Source organism: Rhincodon typus, chromosome 24 (genome assembly GCF_021869965.1).
Source record: "Rhincodon typus isolate 14 chromosome 24, sRhiTyp1.1, whole genome shotgun sequence".
Taxonomy (NCBI): Eukaryota; Metazoa; Chordata; class Chondrichthyes; order Orectolobiformes; family Rhincodontidae; genus Rhincodon; species Rhincodon typus.
In genome coordinates, this window is record NC_063355.1 from 27,143,392 (window position 1) to 27,165,773 (window position 22,382).

General features: G+C 40.4%; 1 protein-coding gene across 5 annotated transcripts in view; it reads left to right on the forward strand.

Annotated features, from left to right (window-relative positions):
- Positions 1–22,382, forward strand: part of LOC109928721 (EMI domain-containing protein 1) — a 308,825-nt gene that overhangs the window by 241,718 nt on the left and 44,725 nt on the right. For all 5 annotated transcript variants that reach the window (XM_048611521.1, XM_048611520.1, XM_048611524.1 and 2 more), the window contains exons 7-8: positions 2,226–2,297; positions 15,054–15,218. In XM_048611521.1, the coding sequence (XP_048467478.1) occupies positions 2,226–2,297; positions 15,054–15,218 (237 nt within the window). The remainder of the gene's footprint in view (positions 1–2,225; positions 2,298–15,053; positions 15,219–22,382) is intronic.

The window sequence follows — 22,382 nt, forward strand, 5'->3', positions numbered from 1 at the left end:
GCTGTGTTCATCCAGCTCTACACCTTGTTATTTCAAATGGAAATGATCTCTTTTCATTTTTTTTTCCATCAGTGGCAGGGTATGTGTAGCAAGGAGTACCACTGATCTTGATTGCAGTAACTGCTTGTGTATTTTCTTCTGCTACATTACCAAGCTGATTTCAGAATGACTGACTGTTTTTAAACACAGACCAGTTTACAGATTGTCTTAATAAATGTGTTCATTTCAGTTCTGGTCTCCATGTTACAGGAAGAATGAAGCTAGAGAGAGTTTAAAAGAGATTTACCAGGATGTTGCTGGGAATGGACGTCTGAGTTACATGGAGAGGTTAGATAGGCTGGGACTTTTTTTCACTGGAGCGTAGGTGATTGAGGAGTGACCTTATAGATGTTTATAAAATAATGAGGTGTATAGATAAGGTGAATGGCAGGTGTCTTTCTCCTGCGTTAGGGGATTTCAAGACTAGGGAACATATTTTAAACTGAGAGGAGAAAGATTTAAAGTCATGAGGGGCAATTTTTTTTAATCAGATAGTGGTTTGTGTATAGAATGAACTTCTAGAGGAAGCGGTGGATTCAGGTACAGTTACAATGTTTAAAATATATTTGGATAAGTTCATGAATAAGAAAGGTCTGGAGGGATATGGGCCAATGCAGACAAATGGGACTTGTTTAATTTGAGATTATGGTCGGCATGGACAGTTTGGACCAAAGGTCTGTTTTCTGTGCTGTATGACTCTATGACTCTATAATTGAAATAAACGGACTCACAAATTCAACTGTTACAATTGAAGGTACGCATACCATAACAAAAATTCGTAGTAGGTTAACAGCCTTTAGTGAAGAAGTTCAGAGGCAAAACAATCCCTGAAACAGTATGTATCTGTATCTAACAGAGTGCCCCGGAATGCCAAATTCTGCATGCCTTAGTAATTTTTAAAATTGGATTCAGTATTGATATCGTGTTTTCATGATCCTTCTAGTGCATTGCAACTGGATTCATAGTACAAAACAGAGGATACCAGAACACCAGTTTTTCATCGTCAAAATCTTGTGAATAATTAGGTTATGCCAGCGTGGAGCTCAAGAAAATTAACAATCTAATGAAATCATTGCATAAACCTGCCTATTGACATTGCAATGATATAGTTCAATGGGAGCCATGTCATGTTTTGACATAGTCAGTGTATGCTCTTTAAGTATTAATTAATTCAAAATATGTGTCAACTGAACCTAGAAAAAGATGATCACAGGCATTTCTCAGTGTTTCATTTTTTTATGAGACAAATATCCAGCAACTTTGGCATTTATTTTGAGAGGATTTGATTATAAAAGCAGGGATGTACTTCTGAGGCTCTATAAGGCTCTGGTCAGGCTACATTTGAAGTATTGTGCGCAGTTATGAGCCTCATATCTCAGGAAAGATGTACTGGCCCTGGAGCGGGTTCAGAGGAGGTTCACAAGAATTGTCCCAGGAATGAAAAGCTTAACATATGAGGAACATTTGAGGACTATGGGCCTACACTCGATGGAGTTTGGAAGGATGAGCGGGGATCTAATTGAAACTTACAGGACACTGAATGGCTTGGACAGAGTGGATGTTGGGAAGATGTTTCCATTGGTAGGAGAGTAAGACTGAGATAGATAGGTTCTTGATTGTCAAGGCGTCAAGGGTTACGGGGAGAAAGCAGGAGAATGGCATTGACAAACTTATCAGCCATGATTGAATGGCGGAGTAGACTTGATGGTCTTATGATCTTAGGATGTATCAGACAGTGATTATTGATTTTCACTTTTCTCCGCCATTTCCCTTTCCCTCCAAATCACCATGAGAACATTTAGTTCATTTTTACCTTGAACTGCTGGTATTGAGGAGAGAATCAGGGATTAAACCTTATTTCAGCAATAAACTGCATAGCACTTTTGCTCACCTAAGCTAGTCACCGGTGTTGCCATTGTAAGCTTGTGGGAGGAATGGATGTGGATAAAATTGATCCATTTTCAAATTGAATAGTGCACTTGTTGATGAACCTGGTGGATCTTTTCTTCTACCTCAGGTCAATCAAGTTAAAATTCAAGTTGTTTACCTGAGTTATATTCCAACTGTTGTTGTTTTAATGTACTGTACCATGGAAGACTTTTATTGCCTTAATAAAGTATGATCTCTTTAATTCACATAAGCATTGCATCCTTCTCTTTTTAAAAAAAACTTATTGACTATTCCAGGTCCAAGGGGTGAACCAGGCTTGCGTGGTCCAGCTGGATTGCCAGGAGCAAAAGGAGCTATGGGGCCACCAGGTTAGTACATCACACTCGGGCCTTTCTATTGAATTGACCAATTCAGTTTGTCCTTGTAAAGAACTTATTTTTTAAACTTAGTTACCTTGTAGATTACTTTGCTACTAAATTCTTCAATTAATTTTTTCTGTTTTCCTTCCCTTTATAATTTGTTATTTGCTTGATTGTGTACGTTCTCACTTACACTTACATTTCAGGATATCCCTTTGTTCTTTTCTTCTTTCCCAGTTCTGATTTGTTTTCATTTCTTGAAATCACTTGCCCAATATTTCTCTCTCATGCTTGTTCTGGTTGCCATTTGTCATTGTTGATGGGTTGGAGAATTATAAAGTTTATTATGAAATGTCTGTATGCAGCAACAATTAATGCAATCTAATACTTGATACTCCCAAAACAGCAGTATAGATAACTAAAGAAAATGGCTACTTGTTATCCACATTTAGGGTTTTGGAGAATGCATACAAACCAAGCCAAAGTGTATCAATACAGCGAGGATGCCTGAAAACCTGTTTAAATACTAGTTAAAATAGTTGTAACAGAGTCTCATCAGTGTACTATATGCGCACAGAGCAGAAAACTGGTATGAGCGTCATTGTTTGAGAAACTGATGGTGCAGTACCTGTTCTTCATGCAGTTCAAGGAAGGTTCACTATGATGATCCCTAGTATGGACGCTAAACTCATCTGAATTTAGAAGAATGAGAGGTGATCTCGTTAAAACATATAGATTTTTTAAGGTGCTTGATGGGGTAAATGGAGGATGCTTGCTTCCCCTTGTGGGAGAGTTTAAGGACCAGAGAGCACAATCTCAGAATAAGGGGCAACCAATTTAATACTGAGATGAGGAGGAATTTATTCTCTCAGAGGGTTGAGAATCTTTGGAACTCCTTGCCTTGGGGGCAGAGTCCTCGTGTATATTTAAGGCTGAGATAGATTCTTGATCAGTAGGGGAATTATGGGGAAAAGGCAGGAAAGTGGATGTGAGGAATGTTGGATCAGCCATGATCCTAGTGAATGACAAAGCAGGTTCAAGGGGCCAAACAGCCTACTCCTGTTCCTATTTTTAATGGCCTTTTGGTCTAAATAGGCACAAAAGCTGAATGTAGACTTTGATTATGAGCTAATTGGAGACACTGTCTGCCCAATTGGTGTAGGAATTTAAGAAGCACCCAGGACCCAATCTTCAAACTATCATTAGGCCCTGCATGTTTTATTTTAGGTATTCATTCAGAGGATTTGAGTTTCATTGGTTAGATCAGCATTGATTGCCCATCCCTGTTGCTCTTGTAAGGCCATATTCAAATGAGTAGCCTAACACATGTTTAAGGGATCTCTGTAAAACTGGTTGCTCTGAGCACCCAAGGCATCAGAGTTTTGTGCTTCGGGCTGGATGGATGGACCAGAGACTCTTTTTATTGATTATTGTTCATCTATATTTGGCCTATACATAGTTAAAGGGACCACTGCAGGCAACAACCAACAAAGCAGTTGTTCAAAGTATATGAGTGGAATAGCTCCTCTGGACTTCATGTTCTAAATATTTGGATGATCCCAACTAGACCACCTCAAACTCTACCTCAGAAATGAATCCAATGGCATCCTCCCAATTCAGCCTCCAATTGCTATCCATTGTTAATGATTCCAGCTACCTCTACCCTTACTCCTGATGACTCCCTCTCCTGGTCTTCCTTAAAGAGTTATCTAAAGGCAAAGCAGCCACATTTTCAAGTCAATTTCTCCTGTAAGCTATGTGAGGAATTGCTTTGGATGGTTTATGGCCTTATAGCATCAGCTGATCGGCTTGTTGTTGACTGTGCCTGAGATTGCATTTTATGTGCACTATCTGTTCAGGGACACTTTACGCTGCACAGGCGTGTACTGCTCCTGTTTGGGGAAGTATGGGTTTATGCCCCATGGACTTGATGCACATCATTCTAGCAGGGTACAAATTGTATTCCCAACATTACCACAGTGATTACATTTCAGAGCAATCTTACTTTCTATAAAGTCTGTTGGTCTTGAAAGTGATATTTCCATCAGGTAACAGTTAATGAGGATGCAGCAAAACACACCCACATCATAGAATGCAGCATGCAAAATATGCTGGAAGAATAATGCCAAGGCCAAAAAAAAGGAGAAATTAGAGGATTTCTTGATGGAGATCAGGAATGGCATTTTTATATTCTCTGCTTCGAGCCAATTGTGAAGCAGATTCTGTAAATTCTTTAAGAAGGGAGTGAGATAATTGCTTAAACAATAATGAAAATACATTGTGTTAACAAAGCAATTTTAACATAATATAATAATCCATGAAGACTGTAATCAAAAAAATCAGCACTGAGCCAAATGAGGAGGCGTTAAAGCCAGGAATCCAATATCCTGGTCAGGGTAAGAGATTTCATGAGCATCTTAAAAGTGGACAGACTGACAGATTTAAGGAAAGAATTCCAGAACCATGGGTTAAGACAGCTGAGTGCACCACTAATGGAATGAAGGAGGTTCAAACAGAGACTGTAGATGAGCATTAATATGAGATTCAGCTGAATGAATAAATATCAGCATTGATTTGGTGGGAGGACTTTCTGTCCTCTCACATTGTACATAGTCTTATATTGGTCTTAATCCTGGCTCTTACGTTTTAGATATGACAAGTCATCTGCGGACATGAGGATTTTTGTGTGAAGTGCAGACTGGGGCCCTGTATGTCTTTGTGCTGATATTCATGTTCATCCTCAGGCACGGTGCCATGGAGTTCTGACTCACACATTACATCATGACACTATGCGCGGAATTCCAAGACACTGTCAGCTTCATTGGGTGAAGTTTCTTTGCCTCTACTGAATGCCCAGCAGCCCATCTTATCATGGGCTCGGTGCTGGCGTATCAATATGAGTGATAGGCAACTCTGGATCTTCAGTTCATGACCTTTTGCAAAAGAGTTTCACAGCTCTATGATGGCATTTTGAAATTTAGTACATTCAGACATTTTCAGAAATCTAGTAAATTCGTGAAGGACTCTCCTTCTCAAACTCTCCCTTCGCCTGAGGTGTAGCGACCTTCAGGCTAAGCCATCACTAGGCATCTCTCTTTAATGATCCGATAGGACTATGTGACTTTACATTCAGACTAGATTTATTAAGCTGATAGAATTGCTGGAAGTGTGACTTTTGTAGCAATGTGGCTCGCAAAGCATACCAGAAAATGACATGGCAATAATTCTTGAAGGTGATATTTAATATACAAATTCATTGGATGGAATTGAGGGGGCTGAGTGACATGGTCTGTGGCAGGATCAGGTGACAAGTGTGGCAGGTATCAGTGTCATTTCAGTCCATTTTCTATGCTGTTGATGGGTGGTGTGGTGAGATTCTGTCTGGGCAACGATGAATTCCATTGATTCTCATTACTCCTATTAAACACCTTGCTAATGCCACAACTCACTTCATTAATATTCAGCTTTCCACCCAATCAACTTGCCAAACAAACTCAATGTCGGGGAAAACTCGATAGTAAACCACAGCAAGCACCTGGTGGATTCAGCTTGCCACGTGCTCCAAACAGCCAACACATTGGACAGGGGGCACCAGTGTCTCAGGATATGCTGTACAGATGCTGGCCACATGCACATAACATCCATGGGTATTGGTATCTGGTGTGTGCCAGCCTCTAAGATCCTTCATGGCACATCTCCAATTCACTTACAAGTTTCATCTACACCTCAGCGCTTCAGTGCAAAATTGTGGACTGCACCAGCAATGATCATTGTAATACTGTACCGAGGATACTGTGTGCTCAGGGACATGCACCCAGCACATGGACTGGACCAGGCTGTGTCTCCAAGCTCTTCACTCAATGGTCACAGTGCTCACTCAACCTGAACCGATCTGAATGCTCACAGCATCCCTGCCTTGTCTTGGCTTTGTGTGCTTTTCCCTCCCAGCCAGGGATGCCATGCTCCCATTACCATTGACTTGCCTTACTATTTGGTGCAGAGACAAAGCCAGGAAGCTTGTCATAGTTGTCAGCAGGTCTTTGCTCGGAGCTTCCCACTCAGTAAGGCAATGGGTGGCCTCCAATACCAGTCCAGGTGCTGGTCTGGATGGTCAGAATCAAGCTGCTCTTCTCGTAAGTGTTGAGGAGTCAAATGATGTCTTGACTTTAGCTGCTGTACTGGGGACTTTTTTCCTTTCTGAAATGAGAGAGAGTTAGATATGAAGGGAGACCAAAATGGGGAGGTGTCTCAAGTGAGTGACTAGGCAGCGCAGGGAGCAGGCAGGGTTAGTGTTGTGGGGATTTGGTATGCATGACAGCAAGTGACGGAAGGTGTTGCAGGCCAGAGTGGGAGTGGTTGAGCGTGCGCCTTAGTGAGGGCTGTGTACATTAACAGAGTGAGTGTGAGGTATCAGAGAGAAAATGCTGGCGAAAATGCTGCTCCCTATTCCTCCAGACGCCTGAAAGGTCTTCAACCTGGGTGGCAACCCCAGACAAGGTTGGCATGCTCTGGTGTTATGACCACCGTTGCTGGTCCTGGAAGAAAAGGAATCCCCTCCTCTGTACTCCTCATCCCCTTCCCAATTCAGTAGGACCTTCAGATCCCTGCCCCACAAAGTGGGACACCAATTTCCCCCCATCTGCCATGTCCGGGGCACATGTCAGGAGCTGTATAGGATAGCCCTGGACTGATAGTACTTGTCCAGATGCACAGCAGGCTTTTAAAGATAAAGGATGTTGGTGAATTCTGAGATTTCCAGTGAGACACAATTTGTTGTGAGAATGGTGTATGGTAACATGAAATGGAAATGGGATGTGAGGGACACCTTGGGCTGTGGTAGGCAATTAAAGAGGCAGGTTTGGTGAGATGAGGTGAAAAGACTTGCTGGACTTTGCAACAAGAGACCCTCCTAAAAAACTCAAAAAGCTTGGCCTTGGCCAAAACAAAACATAAGTCTCAGCACATTGTCAAATTCTTAAACACTTTTGGGAAACCTGTAAAGTCAAAAGGTGGGTCTTTTGGTCCATAGGAGCTCTTGGAACATAACAAAAAACATACTTTCAAAGAAGTAACCATTTATGGATTTTTTTTTAAAAATTACGCAGCTCTGTTTTTTTTTCAATGTGAATTGGTTTATACACATTGCCACCTAAACAGAACTGGATTACCTTCAACAGAAGTTGCTGGAAAAGCTCAGCAGGTCTGGCAGCATCTGTGCAGAAAAAAATCAGAGTCAACGTTTCAGGTCTGGTGACCCTTCCAGACCTGCTGAGCTTTTCCAGCAACTTCTGTTTTTGTTCTGGATTTACAGCATCCACAGTTCTTTCAGTTTTTATTTTGGATCACTTCAATCCTATTACTTATGGAGGAGTGTTCTGGTTTGATATTTCTAGGTTGGACCCTACAATCTTATAAATTAATTATTTTTGTTGACAGAAACCAAATTTCAGTTATAAGTGTGCCGAATGTGCTTTCAATTTAACAAAATATGTGTACAATACAAATGCTTTAAAAATGACATTGATGAAAATGGTCAGTTCCATCTGTTGCCTATTTGATGGAGGAGAGGTTTGTGTTTCTTGGTCACTGGTAAGCAAACTTGCTACTACATACAGTACTGTCTATTAAAAGGAGTGTTGCAAAAATGTAATGGATGGAATTTTGTGCTGGTAACAGATGTCACAGTCCCCAGATGATACTGGGCAGTAGCTCTGTTGGAGAAGCTCTGCCAGAGTTAAATGCCCATCTGGCACTTAGCTGGCCAGTGTGGGACCTTCCCCAGGATTGAGGATTCCTTAGGCGGATATTCTGCCTCCTGACAGCTGCCAAACAATCAGAGCTGGCAGCTTTTTATTGCCCAACAGCACCATCAGGAGTGGTGGCTGCTGCCGATATTGCACCCACACAAAAACCCAGGTCATGGGTCAATGAGAGCAGGAGGGGCCTATGGGGATGGGGTTTCTGGCTTTGTTGGGGCCGGGAGAGTTAAGAACCAGCCAGATTCTGGATCCCTTAATCATGCACCAACTGAATGAGCCACATATTACCATTACCACATTTCATAAAATCCCTACAATGTGGAACCAGGCCATTTGCCCCAACAAGTCCACACAGCCCCTCCGAAGAGCATCCTACCCAGACCCATGCCCCTACCCCTGCATTTTCCCCATGTCTAACCCACCTAACTTAAACATCCCTGGACACTATGAGCAATTCAGTTTGGCCAGTCCACCTAACCTGCACATCTTTGGACTGTGAGAGGAAACTGGAGCACCTGGAGGAAACCCACGCAGACACAGGGAGAACGTGCAAACTCCACGCAGACCGTCACCCAAGGGTGGAATCGATCCTGGGTCCCTGGGGCTGTGAGGCAGCAGTGCTAACCACTGAGCCACCATCTTTTACTGGCTCCCTATGTGGCAATTTGCCTCACATAACCCTGAAATGGGCATTCATTGCCCACCTAAGGACTACAAATAGTGTCTGGCTGAGAAGGCTGTCAAAGGCCATTCTCCCCAAGATTGAATCAGGTGGAGGTGGAAAAATGATGAGGTTGCATTGCCACAGCTTCCCTCTCAGTTAAAATAGCCCCCAGCCCTCAAATTCACCACAGTGGGTATTAGATTTTACCCAATGTAATTGACATTATTATAGTCATGAACCTGATGCTCTATCGTTTACAAAACAATGTGCTATGAATTAATCTAATGTACCCGCTTAGTTACAGCTAGATGCCGATTCAAGTTACGGCTGTAAAAACAAATGAGATTAAAATTAATATTTCCCAAGATAACTTATATTGATGTTAAACTCAGTTTGGCACCAGTTCAGATCAGCCAATCTTTTCCGGATTTCTTGGCAGGGTTGATGTGGAATTTCAAGTCATCGTTTGTTTTAAACGTACATCAATTCCCACATGACAATGTAATTATGAAACTCTTGAATATGTACACAGAGCAACATTACATACCCCATCACTGAGCAGTGTAAAATGAATGAGTTTACAGATGAGATTAAAAGCTAAGAGTGGAAGAAATCATTTAACACAGAGGTTTATAAGGCTGGAATGCACCTAGAATTGATGTCTGCAGCAGAGACCAAGTCGAGAACACGTTAAATATTTGGGACTATTGCCTATGCAGAGAATAATTCCCAAAATAGCATAAAACTTTGTAATAATTTCTGTGAACAATGCATGTGTGTACCATGTGTGTAAGAATCTAAGGCACCTTATATGATGCATTATGTTGAGTGATTGGGATTCAATTAAAATGCATTGTACCATAGAGGATGAACTTGTGTGTTAAGTAAATATTAGTTCTGATTACATGCTTCTTGGCTCATGGATAATGCATTATGTTTTTGTGATACTGAGTACTAGAGGCCAGGGAAGTCCATACTCTCTCATTTGATTCCTTGCCTGTGCTGAGTTGGCAAATTTCTGAGGGGTTAGCTATGTGTGTGTGCAGCAACTGGCTTCCCCAGGATAGAAACGGACTATATTTGCCATTCCTTCTCATTCTTTTGGAAACTCCTGCAGATCATTGTGTTACTGATAGGTTAAGAGCAGGATCAGGTTCATTTCTGGTAGATCATCCCAGTCAAACATTAAGCCAGCCTTCATTATCCAGACTGAGACGTTGCAGAATGATTGCCTGGGTGATTTGGAGTTCTGCTGGAACGAATTGAGCCATATTACCATTGTTAGTGTAATAGTGTTAAGAGGGTAAAATGGTTTTGGTGGGGTGGGTCTTGGAAAAGGGGAAAAAAGTTACCAATTATGTAGTGAACAAGTTGTGGGTATAAATTCATCCTTTTAACCATTACCCATTGCTTTTCTTCGCCAGAGAACTTTCTTCTCCCAGTGGACACTTCGCAAACTTGATATTTTTACTTTACCATGAATTAAGGATTGAATTCTTTCAGAAATGTCGAAGGTCCACTCTGGCAGTATTTAGTAATCATCTAGATCTAGAATTCCACAAATTTCAACTACATGTTTGTTTCCCTTGTTAAATGTTACAGGATGTAAGCCAAAGCTTTTAGGATTGCAAGCATTTTGATGACAGAGTGCCTGTTTAAAAAGAAATGATTAAATCTGTGTGCAGTATATCAGTGCTGTTTGCTTTGGAATGGCACTGAGAATTCCTTTCGCAGAGATATTGCAGTGGGTTTTAATTACATGCTACATTTGTTTCATTCATGGCACACTGTTTTCAATATTCAGTTATTCTCAATCCTGAAATCCTTCATCTAGAAAAACCTACTGCTTCTTTGGTTATGGAATTGTCACTTTGAGTTTTCAAAGCTGGGCTAAGTAATTTTCAATTGTGCTCATATTTGAATAAAGTTTAACAATTCTTCTTCAACCATGTGTACAGTTAAATTAATGTATTTTATAGGAGCTTTGTAAGGGGTTTGGTTAGCTCATTTGGCTGGACAGCTGGTTTCTGCTGCTAACAGCATGGGTTCAATTCCCACACTGTCTGAGGTCGCCATTAAAGACTCTCCTTCTTAACCCCTCTCCTCACCTGAGGGGGATGACCCTCAAGTTAAACCACCACAAGTTGTCTCTCTCTAATGAGAAAGTAGCCCTATGGTGCTCTGGGATTATGGCAACTTAACCCTTTTATAAGAGTTTAGCAAAATAGTTCCATGACAGCTATGTTATTTGAAAATCAACATAAAACTTAATGTGCATTTCGTTTTTAATTATTTTCCTTATGCAAAGATGTGACCCCCATGAATATATCCAGTCACAAAAATAAGGAGAAAAGAGCCAAACAGTGGAAAATATTTGAAATGATGTAGGTTAAACCAGTGGCTATCAATCAGTTTTCTTGTCCTGAAATATGAAAAATATATGATCATGATCAATGCAAGTCAATATTAATGCAATTTACTTTTTCTGATTTCCTTTCCTCAATCAGGTCCCTGAGCAATAGTTGTTCTTTAATGGAAAGCATCATGAACAGTTCTCTAAGTAGCATTTTCTCCCCACCAACCCTCATACCCAATTTGCTGATTCTGATTGACATAAGGTTGCATGGCATATGTTGCTGTCACATTAATAGCAGGGGATGGTTTTCATCCATTGCCCTCATTATAATGGGCTAGCGTGCTTCCGTAGCACCACTCTCACATAACATGTGAAAGAAGGCACTCTTCAGAAAGGAGGCTCAGCCTGCAATCCCCGGAAAACTGTGAAGCTATCACTGCCATGCCTAATTTCTGATGAAGGGTCTAGGCCCGAAACATCAGCCTTCCTGCTCCTATGATGCTGCTTGGCCTGCTGTGTTCATCCAGCTCTACACCTTGTTACCCCTACTTTTGTCCTCACTCCACACCCATTCGCTTTTTATTTCCCAATACACGGAAGCAGGCACGTTCACTCAACAGTTAGAAAATGAGTAAGTGCAGCTCTGGCCTCTGGTTCTCACTGAGGAGCAAGACTACGCGTTTCCTACTGTGATGCCATCCCAAGTTCTACGAGGCAACTTATAAAGGATCTCATCCATTTTGCTCCAGTAGTGAACTTAAATGATCACATCATAAGCGCCCCACATACTGAAGCCATGCCGTTATATTTCTAAGCAGAGAGAGAGCAAGCTCGTCAAACAAAAAAGTTGCCACTTGTGGCTGAGCGCTTAACAAGTGAGAGTGAACTTGAATCATGATTTGTAATGTAAACACCAGTCACATTATTGATGGTAGCTGATAGCTTTTTCAGTCTATCAGCTGTGCTGTGCTCCGAGCTTTCCTGGATGGGATCCAATGCCCCAGTATTATTGTAATCCAACCCTTCCTGATAATACTTAATCAGACTTCTTTCTAATGAGCTGCGAAAAAGTTAAATCCTTTTTATACTGTGTTACATATTGTTTTTATTCTTGAGTCACTTTTGCCTGAGATTATTATGTTATTAATATAAATATGGTTATTTAGGGTAGATAGTACGTTTCAGATGCTCTCAATAAAAGCAGCATAGGACTCCCTTCCTTTGTTTAATTATTGCTGCAGTTTATTTTACATTGGGCTTTTGCTGCTGAGATGCAGTCAGTGACCCCCATAGAGCTATGTAGAGCAAGAGTTTAGGTTATGTTGACAGGGCCTAAATCCAAAAGATTTGGGCCAGATATTGTGACACTTCCAACAGCTGTAATAACACAAAATAAAAACAGTTTCCTAATGGTCATGTCTCCTTCAGCGGTTGTCTGACTGTCAAAAAATAAGACCATCTACGGCTGCCTGCTGTTTTAGTGTGAGAGAACTTGAATGCTTTCCATTGTTTATTTAATATACAGTTGCAGATGTAAGTAGCTTCAATTCGATCATTTGTCCTGCTGAACAGAAAAATGATACCTGAATAAATATTTTGTTTTAACAGGTGTAGCATTTACTAGTGGAATTATGTCAGTCAAGGAAAATGAATGTTAATAAGTGGAAATCAATTTTCTGTGTTCTTTTCTCTTTTAGAAATTTGTGCCGCATTGACCTTTTAATGTAGTGCTAAAACTTCCAGCTGTTATAAATATCTTTTGCTGCCTATGCTGTATAGGTAACAACAGAATAGATTCAGTTGGTTAGTTGCTCCTTAATACTGGAGAAATTGTTTCCCATTGCTTAGAATGATAGAATCCCTATAGTGTGGCAGCAGACCATTCAGCCCATTGAGTCCATGCCAACCCACTGAAGAGATCCCACCCAGACCACCATACTATCCTATAACCCTGTATTTCCCATGGCTAACCCACCTAACCCTCAAGTTACTCAACACTATGGGCAGTTTAGCATGGCCAATCCACCCAACCTTCACATCTTTGGACTGTGGCAGCAAACCAGAGGTAACCCACACAGACACAGGGAGAATGTGCAAACTCTACACAGACAGTCACCCAAGGGTGGAATTGAACCCAGGTCCCTGGCACTATGAGGCAGCAGTGCTAACCACTGAGCTACTATGCTGCCCCAAGCAGTTTACTCAAGTTGGCTTTTCAGTAATAACAGTAAGTAGATAGGATGTACCTTATTGCATTTATCCTGAAGGTAAAGTACTTTGTGTATGTCCAATTGGAGGACATTGTGTGTTGCTATTAAAAAATGCATCTTGCCTGATGAAACTTCTTATCAAATCTGGAGAATGTTGGATCTGCAAAAAATTAGAAACTCTTTCTTCAGAAAGCTACATGCCTGCTGATGGATTGGAATCTGTGCACAGCATCGGAAGAACTTGCTGAAATGAGGCACACAAAACAATGTTTGAATGACTGAAGATTAGTTCTATTCGATAGCCATGCATAAACTGGCCCTGAATTACTATGGGCATTCTCCCAATTTCTGACTGTATCTTCATTGTGTGATTGGCAGAATCCCCAGAGAAAATAGTTGGCTGCTCAGACCATTTCTCAAGGAGTTGCACTGATCTCCCAGTAGGAGTTTAGAAGACTTAGAGTAGAATCTCAGCCTAAAACTCTACGTCGACTTCAAGCGCTTCAAATTTATTCTCATTTTAAGCTTTTCTAGCTTATGTCATTAGAAGGATAGCAGTAGTATTGCTATAAGTGCACTGTGGTGTCCTTAGGACATCTTGAACTCTTAGCACAAATGAATTGCTGTTGTTTTGTAAAGCAAAAGTGACAGCTGATTCTTAATAACACTATTCCACAGTCTACAAATGACTGCATAAATGAGCAGGTAATCTGTTTTTGCTGAAATTGAGGCATGTTGCTGAAATTGTTCTTTTTGCCCTCCTCTGGGCAAAGGCAAGAATGCCAAATTTCAACTGATCACAGCAATTTTCAGGAACAAAGGATGTTGATTTTTCGGTCAAGATGCTGGCACAAAGAAAGCAATGGGAAACAATCAGTTCCCCAAGCTCCCAGGTATTTCAAAAATAACACAAGGCTTGAACATATTTCTTTGTTTGCATGGAGTGAGTTCCCATGCATGAATATATGTTGCTTCTGTCAAGCATAATTGAACTAGGTCGTGAGCTGGACTGATTACCTTAAATTGGTTATTTGTGTAGCTATCTGCACAGTCAGAATTATTCCACAAGTGCTGCCCATTCACAGAACCACACCTAAATGTAGGTGTTTTGTTTAGGTTTTTGCAAGCCTGGGTACTTGAGTATGATCCGTGCTCTGCTGTACACCTTGTTTTGAATTATCCAGGATCTTGGGAAGCCTGTAGTTCCCCATTTCTTTCTCTATCGCAATGCCTTAACCAATCAAACTTGCCAAACAATCAGTGTCCTTTTCTTCAATGGTATAATTTGTTGAAATAATTTGAAATTTGCCATTCTTGCATCTGTCCTGCAAGGCAAAAAGTTCAATAGCATTTTTCTGTTTTCAACAATATTCAAATGATGATTGGGTTGGCTTTGTACAAGACATTTCAGTTTCTATTGTTGTAGGAAACATCATTGCTTCCTAAAGAGATGTAATGAACTGGAGTTAGATATTTTTCTGTCTTGGGGTTCCTGGAGTTGTACATGGGGGTGCAAGAGAAATGAATAATAAAATTGTGAGCATTTTAATATCTGTTAACAAGTCTACACATCTTAATTAGCTCCTTATTGCACTATGCCAGTACAACATTCAGAAATGTGGATGGTTGCTCTCCAAATTGTTGGTGCTTCTAGTACATGTGGATCTTGCAACTTCATTTCTCACTGTGGTGTCAGATGCCAGAAATTAAAATGAAATATTGAGTCAGCCCTTTATACTTATTGACCTAAAGCAATTTATTATATTGATTCATCAGGGCCACCAGGACTTCTGGGTCCAACTGGAGCAGCAGGCCTTCCTGGTGGGAGAGGTTTACCAGGACCCCCAGGACCACCAGGGCCACCAGGGCCTGCAGGACCATCACGTGCTGACATTCCTTATCTAGGATCAGTTGACCTTGGATACACAGCAACCAACAATGGCAAGTATATGTTATTATTCCTCATTGTAGTCACAGACGTTAGCTTCGCATCCAAACTGAATATGCTGGCCTGTAAGGAATCAATACTTAATTTCCTTTGATTCATTTCAGATATAGTGAAACATTTCTGATGCTTTATAGAGTTCATGAAAGCATGAAAATCTGTATTAGTGATTTATGTACTCATTTTAGCCTAGATATTGTTGACATAGCCACTGAGCATTGCCAATTGCATGCCTACTTATCCATATCATCCCCATGATCTTTGCAAATGGCTTGTCTCCTCATCGATCTGTACTACCAGTCCTATGAGATGTAGATTTGACTTTTTTAACTCAGTGGAAATCAATCCTCAGTATAAAATCACATAACTTGATTAATGTTTTCTGTAAGAAATGGCAATCATTCAAAAAGTCTGTAATGTAGGCAGTAATGAGTGTCTTTAAGACAGAAATAGAGAGATTCTTGATCAGTAAGGGTTATGGGAAGGAGATAGGAGAATGGAATTGAGAAACACATCAGCCATCATTGAATGGTGGAGCAGACTCAGTGGGCCAAATGGCCTAATTCTGCCCCTATATCTTGTGACCTAATGGTCCTATGCTAATCTACCCAAGCCCCCTGGCCTTCTATTGCCATTGAGTGCCAACGTATCCACCCTTTACCTTTCTCCATGCTAACACATCTACTATCTCAATACACGTCTGACAGAAAGTATATTATGAGTCTACTGATGATGGCATTATTGAAAAACGGTCACTCTGTCATTGATACACAAGTTATCTAAATTTATTGAAACTGTTCAACTAATCCCTTACGGAAACAAATATTTAATGTCAGTGCTCTCAATGACTTAGGCCAAAAAAGAATTCACATCAGTGCGTAATCTTTTATGTCAACTAATATTTCCATTCAGTGAGCAGTCGGAGTTGTCCATCAGGCAACACTGCATTGTGAAAGATTGGGAGATCAGTAATTCAGCAAAACTCCGATAATGTTTTTATGCAAACAGGCACTCTAAAATGCCGAGCACCTTTTTCACTCCACGTTTTGATTTTCATGGTTCATTGAGAATTTTGCTAGTCCTGATGAGTTTGTGCACTTCTCACACATAAGCATGCTTTTTCACAATCCCAAAGAGTGCCCAACCTCTATCAGGACCAGATTCAAAGGGGTATATTATCTCTTCAAAAGGGGAGAAATATAAAATATTCCTCCATTGCTCACATTCTTACACACTCCCCATGCCAAACAATACAACCTTATGCCTTTTACCCATTACCTATGTGCCTTTTTGTACCACCACTTTTTATCACTTCATCTACTATGCCAATCCATTAAGCATCCACAAGTAATCATGCACAAAAGTAATAGAACTATATTTATTCCCCCTAAATTCCTATATTGGAGAGCACACTGTGTTTAGAAAAGTACACTAATTTCGTAAATGCACATTTTGACACCTGTTGACACTTAATGACAGTTTGATGCTTGCTGACGTTTCAAGACACCATTTCACTCGTCTTGACAGGTCACTCCTTAAAAGGTTGGACAGGTCCAAGGAGCTTATGCACTTTTCATGCTCAATATTCTCCACACTTAACTCCACCTAAGGGGCACCTGACTCTCATCTGCAAGGTATGCTGGAACCATATCTGCAGGAGTCCCTCAGCTCTCCAAAGGGGTTATTTAGCTATCTGTAAGAAACGTGCTAAGAACAGATTTTCCATGACCTGTTTGTATCTCCATACTGTTGGTTCCAGATACTTACAACTCCAAAATCGAGTGGGGACAGATAGTTAATTTGATGGTCAGCTGACTTTGGGAACCATGCGTGTATGAACCACAGCACCCAACCCAATACCACCCCACTCCCTCCCAAAAATAAGAAATGCCTGAGTTCAGTAGCAGCACTTGGATTCCTGAGTTTTTCCAGTACTTCTGCTGCCATGGAGGTACTCTGTTGTATGTCACAATTTTGGGCCCACTAGTGTTTTTAATTTCCCCTATAATCTTCATCTCCAATAGTGACGAAATTAGGGAGTGAAACATAAAGGTCTCTATAATGCAGCCCTAACCACCACATGTGCATCCATTGACATGTTTAGAGGGGTTGGTTTTGTGATGTTTGGATCAACACTTCATTAATTTATTTAAATTAAGCTCCAAAAGAGCAATCAACAGTTGGTCCCTGGCTGCAGATTTCTGTCACCGGCCTATCATCTTGGCCATTTGCTAAGCCATCAATTTGGCCAAGGCCAGGCGTGGGAATATTCTTCAGCTGCATTCAGCTTCCCCTGAACCTCCCTCACCTTTCTCTAAATATTATGGCCAATGTAATTACTATTCACCAGTTCATCACTTGGTATCAGAAAATATACACAATTTAACCAGAACCTAATCTGTGAATTGGATGAAGACATTCCCTTCATCTCAACCAGGGATCTGGATTACAGTGCAGCTAAGAATCTGGTTTTTATTTAACTTAGCAACAAATTACTTTTTGCTAAGTGTTAATTGCACTGTTATAACTGTGGCAATTTCCTACTTAAGCGCATGACTTCTTTTATTCAATGTTCACATTTTCATAACTAATCCCAATAGTTTAATTCACAACCAGCTCAGATTTGTTATAGGCGCCTTATTTTACTAATTTGTCTAACATCTGACACTCTTGGTGACTGACTTCATAAATGCACCACTCAGTTTAATATGAAGTGATATGAAACAAAAAGACATCTGATCCAGTTACTGAGTCAGGAAGGATAATTGAGCTCAGCAAAGCTGGTAAAAAAATAGTTTTATCTTAGAAATTTGTTCGTAATTATCTTGTGATATGATCTTGGTACTTCCTGGACTGTGGTAATTGTACTCAATCAGCAAGGGGTAAGCATCCCTCCCTTTTCTATGCATTCTGAGTAATCTAAGTTGTGTTCTTCTCACATTAATAACATATTCCACTAATTGAAGAAATGTTATTATTACCGAATCCCTGCCATTCCTTAAAATATTTAAAATCAGAGTTTGCGTTTACCTGTTCCACTTCAAATACCTAATCTCTTAAAGAGAAGGAGGGAAAAACAATCATTTTGTTTTCTGGCTGACCTGAAGCCAGAACTTTGCAAACACTCAATGATCTGTAACTTTCCTTCACTAAGCAACAATTAAAATCTGGCCACAGAAACTGCTTAGAACAGTTCCACAAGAGACAGACCAAGTAACATCTGACCATTATAATCATGTTCTGGAGCTCAAATGACCAATGAGTGATGCATTGGTTGGGGGTTAACAGCATAAAAAAAATTGATTTGTGTTAATTAATGATACTCCCCCACAATTAACTCAACTTCCTCTTTCTCCTCTTCCTTCTCCTAACCATCATTATCTATATAATAAAGGAAAGTCCTCATTCCAGCTTCTTCCCTTCCCCCTTCTCCTCCATCACAATCTTCTTCCTTTTTATTTATCCTTGTATCCTATTGCTATTTATGTAAGCATGCAATTTTACTATTAGAAATTTGGCTACACTTGCTGTTTTCTGGTACAATAGCAAAATGATTTGAGTCAAGCTCACATTTCTTGGTGATCCTGAGATGTGTAAGATGAAACTCACTTGTGTGTCATTTTAAAGTAAAGGATGATTTAGGTACTCAGTATCTGAAAGGTTAGAAAAGAACCCTGATGTGGTGTTGCTGGAATTCATATGGTTTCTATTATTTTTCCCCTTAATATGAGTCCATTATCATGGGACAGAATGATTTTACATAATGTGAGAAGTCTAGTTAATGTTGAATGATTCTTGGATCATAATTAATGAAGTTGGCCATGTGGTAAAGTGCTTTGTTGTATATGTTTTACAGAAAAGTAAAAGTAGCTTTATCCGTGAGGTTGCTTCCCTGCATCAGCTTATGAGCAAGAAATGCTACTTCAGTTTTGCAGATACACTCCCATTCTGTTATAACTTGGCAACGAACAACTCCTTTCTCTGCGCAACTTCGATTTGGCTATAGTTTTCACCTTCCCTAACATTGTAACTGGAGTAGAACCTTTTGCCAAGTCAATTTCGTAGAATTCTTTCACGACACAGCAACTCCCCCACCCCATTCCCAGTCTCCAAACATCATAGAAACTTCCTTACTAAGTTATCCTCCCTCCTCTCTTCCTCAGTGTCTGCACCTAGTAACTGCGTATCCTTGGCAATTTCAATTTAAACCTCGCCTTCCCTCTTATTTGGCTGGAATCCCATTGCAGTGTGAACTAGATATGCAGGGATTTTTCACTCCCCCTCACAATCTTATTGACAGTGGACCAGAAAAACACTTTAAGACCCAAGGCCAGATGTAAATCTTTAATCTGCTTTGTTTCATAGCTAGTGACATACTAAGTAATGTTAAGATCAATTCAATTTAATTCGATCACCACAATCTGTCTTCATTTAATTATACAACATCATGATGCTTTGTACTTGATATAAGCAAAATCTCTTCTTATTACTCTTGTGTATTCTAATCTCCTGTGTCTGATTGAAAATTTAATCTTACAGCTTTCTGTTCCTACTTTGTTCACGATCTAAATGATTGCAAAGTGCCACGCAGTGTTTACACTGCGTAAACAGGCCATTCAGCCCAACAGCTCAATGCCAGAATTTACCTTGTCTACTTTCTCCTAGCCATCTCCTCCAAATCCACCAACATATCCTTCATTTCTAAAGAAGTCATACCAGACTCGAAACCAGACTCCACAGATGCTGCTAAACCTGCTGAGTTTCTCCAGCATTCTACGTGTCCTTCAATTCTTCTCTCCATCATGTGCTTATATAGCCTCTCCTTGAATTCATTCACCTCAACAAAACCTTGTGGCCTCAAGTTCCACATTCCAAAGATAATTCTTCCGAATTTCCCATTGGATTTATTAGTCATAGAGTCAAACAGCACAGAAACAGACTCTTCAGTCCAACTCATCTGCACTGACTACATACCTCAATCTGACCTAATCCCGTTTGCCAGCATTTGGCCCATCTCCCTCTAAACACTTTCTATTCATTTACCCATCCAGATGCTTTTTAAATGTTGCAATTGTACCAGCCTCCACCACTTTCTCTGGCAGCTCAGTCTGTACATGCACCACTATTGCATGGGTCCTTTTGAAATCTTTCCCCTCTCACCTTAAATCTGTGTCCTCTAGATTTTTGGATGCTGTCGTTGACATGAGACAATGCTTGGTGCGTACCTGGGACAGAACCTCCTGGTAGAAGAAGATGAGTGTTTCCCAATTACTGAGGCAGGCTATTTAATTGCTTTAAGTGTAGTCGAGGCAAACACTTCACTGTAAGGCCAATTAGTTGGCACATTGAGTTAACAGTTTCTTTCCAAGTGCATTTTTTAAAAAAAACTTGCGAGAAAGCTGTATTTTAAAAATCCAACATTTAAATATACCCCAAATTCTTTCTGTGGAAGACAGGTCAAATATGTGCAATTTGATGCCAGACCTTGGGTGTAAAAGAGGTCAATGCATGTGACTTGTCTAGTTGAAAATTGGCTGCCAGAAATGCATGCAGTGATGCTGATGTGTGTCAGTCAGAGCCTTAACAAATACAGCCTGCACAGTAAGCCCATGATGTAAGCATGTATGCATGACTTTTGGAACTGAGCAGCTTTGGAATTTTTTTATAATTACATCTCACCCAGACAAAAACATGCCTATTGCCCACGTCTTGCATACATACAGTCAATTGCTACTTCGTCTTGGGAACATTGTAGTGTAGTTATTTATCTTTGAAGCAATCAATCACAGCAATTCTCTACAAAATTTTAAATTATGGGGTTTATGTTGGAATTGAGAAAGTTCATATTCTTGCCAATACCTTTGAAGTCAAAATTCTGCTGATAAAAATCCACTGTTCAACGGCATGCATGTGTCTTGAGCATTTACTGAACTCAACTGCTATGCTACGTTTCCACCAACGATTACAACATCAGCTATTTTCTAAGTGTTCCTATAAAGTGTAGATGCTCATCTTAATTGGATAGCTGTAGTACAGGTTTGCAGCTTGAGTGTTGCTTGCCTGGTACTTTAACTGACCTATTTATGAGGCAGAGTGATCTCCATATGTTGAAATACGTGCATGGTAGTGAGCTGCCTGTAAAGTTACAAATCTAAAAGTTCAGATAGTGGATTGGGTGAATCCCTGATCTTAAAGCATTCCTAGGTTTCAATTCACCAATCTCTTCACAAATCACGTTTGATATAGCACTTTTCAGAAAGAATTTAATTTATTCATAAAATTTGTAAACTTACATTATGTAACAGTTCAAATTTAACACTTTATTAAAGGTAGCTGCAGGTTATATTTGTTTTCTGCATTTACATTTCATGTCAAATGTTCTCTAGTTCATTCAGCCCCAGTATATTTTACAGACCTCCTACCCCCTTGGTATACCATCTGAGGTGGTTTTTTCTCAGTTGAGCCTTTGTAGCAGCAATCACAAGCTTTAATGCATCCATCAACATGTAGTCCTGGACTCGTAGTGTGCCAGTCTGTGGCACTTGGCCATGAAGCTACCAGGCAGATCAAATTGATGGTCCTCCAGCAGCAGTTGGCATTTAGCGTGGGGGTGGGTCCATCTGCTTTGAAAAGGTGCCACATTCCAGAAGGAGGTAGGTAGTAGTCCCTTTCCCACAAGCCTCTTCAAGGGCAGCATGCGGAAATAATTGATTGTGAATTATTTTCTTAAATGTGCTCTCGTGGAGAGGCCAGTGCATTGTGCACATTCTCAGGGCACTGACATCTTCTGCAGCAAATGTGGCAGAGACCGCCTTGCCAGAGAGAGACTCATAAGCCGCACCAGGCCATTATCAACACAGAGTTGACCACCGTGCCCAAACCACAGGGTAGAAAGCTAACAAGTACACATTCTCTTTAGTAGTTACGGCAGTGAGACAGTATAAGCTTATTTGTCTCTACAACATATTCAGTACAATGTCAAGAGTTTGAGAAAGAGGTTAAATCCTGTTCCTGAGCATGCAATTTACAACAAGCAGACAGCATGCAACCCTAAGCAAGTAGCCCAAGGCTTATCTAAAGTCTGGATTTGGGCCTCATTTCAATTGTTGGTGTCATGCCAGTGACTGTCACAGCTGCAAAGCATCATGCCTGTTCCTTCT